This window comes from Myotis lucifugus, unplaced genomic scaffold, assembly GCF_000147115.1.
Source record: "Myotis lucifugus unplaced genomic scaffold, Myoluc2.0 scaffold_15, whole genome shotgun sequence".
Classification (NCBI taxonomy): domain Eukaryota; kingdom Metazoa; phylum Chordata; class Mammalia; order Chiroptera; family Vespertilionidae; genus Myotis; species Myotis lucifugus.
The window spans coordinates 2,921,420-2,922,337 of NW_005871063.1; the positions used below are offsets into that span (position 1 = coordinate 2,921,420).

Below are 918 nucleotides of genomic sequence, written 5' to 3' on the forward strand. Positions count from 1 at the left end.
CTTGGGCCCTAGCCCAGGACGGTCCCGCGAGGGCGAGGTGGGGTCGGGAATCAGGCCCGGGGCCCTTGGGCTGAACCCTCCCCGGGCTCCCTGGGACAGGCCTGCTGGGTTTGGGGGGTTGGAGAGCGAGATCGGGGGTTTTAAGCTCTCGGGACGGAGGGCAGGGCTGGCGTGAGGGGCCGGGCCGAGGCAGCAGCGGCTCCCCGCCGGGGACCACCGCGCGGGGGGCGGGCCCGTCCGGCACCGGCGGGCGGGGGGCGGGGGTAGAGGAGGGGGGCGGGGGCGCAGTTATTTTGGGACGCGCCCTGGTTTATCGCATTTCCAGCTGCTCCACTTCCAGAGCTGTCCCTGGGCCCAGCTCTGGGGCGAAGATGCCGGCCCTGCACATCGAAGATTTGCCAGAAAAGGAAAAGCTGAAGATGGAAGTGGAGCAACTTCGCAAAGAAGTGAAGTTGCAGAGACAACAGGTAAATGGGCTGCCCCAGATTTTTTCCTTCTCCGAGGGCCAGCTTTTCCTGGTTTGTTGCACTAAAACAAGTAGGTGGCGGCTGTCGAGTGTGTGTGTGTGTGTGTGTGTGTGTGTGTGTGTGTGTGTGTGTGTGTGTGTGGTTTTTGTTGTTGTTTTTGCAGCTGGAAGTAGGGCTTTGGTGGCGCCTGGGAACTGCCAGTTGATGTGGAAATCATAGGAGGTAAAGGAGAGAGCAGGGATCTGATGAGTAATTTAAAGCCAAATGTCAGTTCCTAAACTGGGGAAACGGGCAAGAAATTGTGCCTGCTGTTAGTCGGTTTTAAAACCCCAAGCTGTAGGAAGAAGACAGATGGCTGCCATACCTGCCCTTGATCCTTTCTTCGCCTGGGAAAGCGATGGTATCTTGAAAAGCCTTTAAAAATCGCAATATGAAGTCCTGAATTAACCTA

General features: G+C 57.7%; 1 protein-coding gene across 2 annotated transcripts in view; it reads left to right on the plus strand.

Annotated features, from left to right (window-relative positions):
• The window catches only part of LOC102432910 (guanine nucleotide-binding protein G(I)/G(S)/G(O) subunit gamma-11), a 3,787-nt gene continuing 2,869 nt past the window's right edge, over positions 1 to 918 (plus strand). Inside the window, exons 1-2 of one of the 2 annotated variants that reach the window (XM_006084959.3) lie at positions 1 to 37; positions 326 to 467. In XM_006084959.3, coding sequence (XP_006085021.1) covers positions 372 to 467 — 96 coding nt within the window. In that variant the 5' untranslated portion in view covers positions 1 to 37; positions 326 to 371. Of the gene's footprint in view, positions 38 to 282; positions 468 to 918 lie in introns of those variants that run through there. The other variant, XM_023750722.1, reaches the window with a different exon arrangement.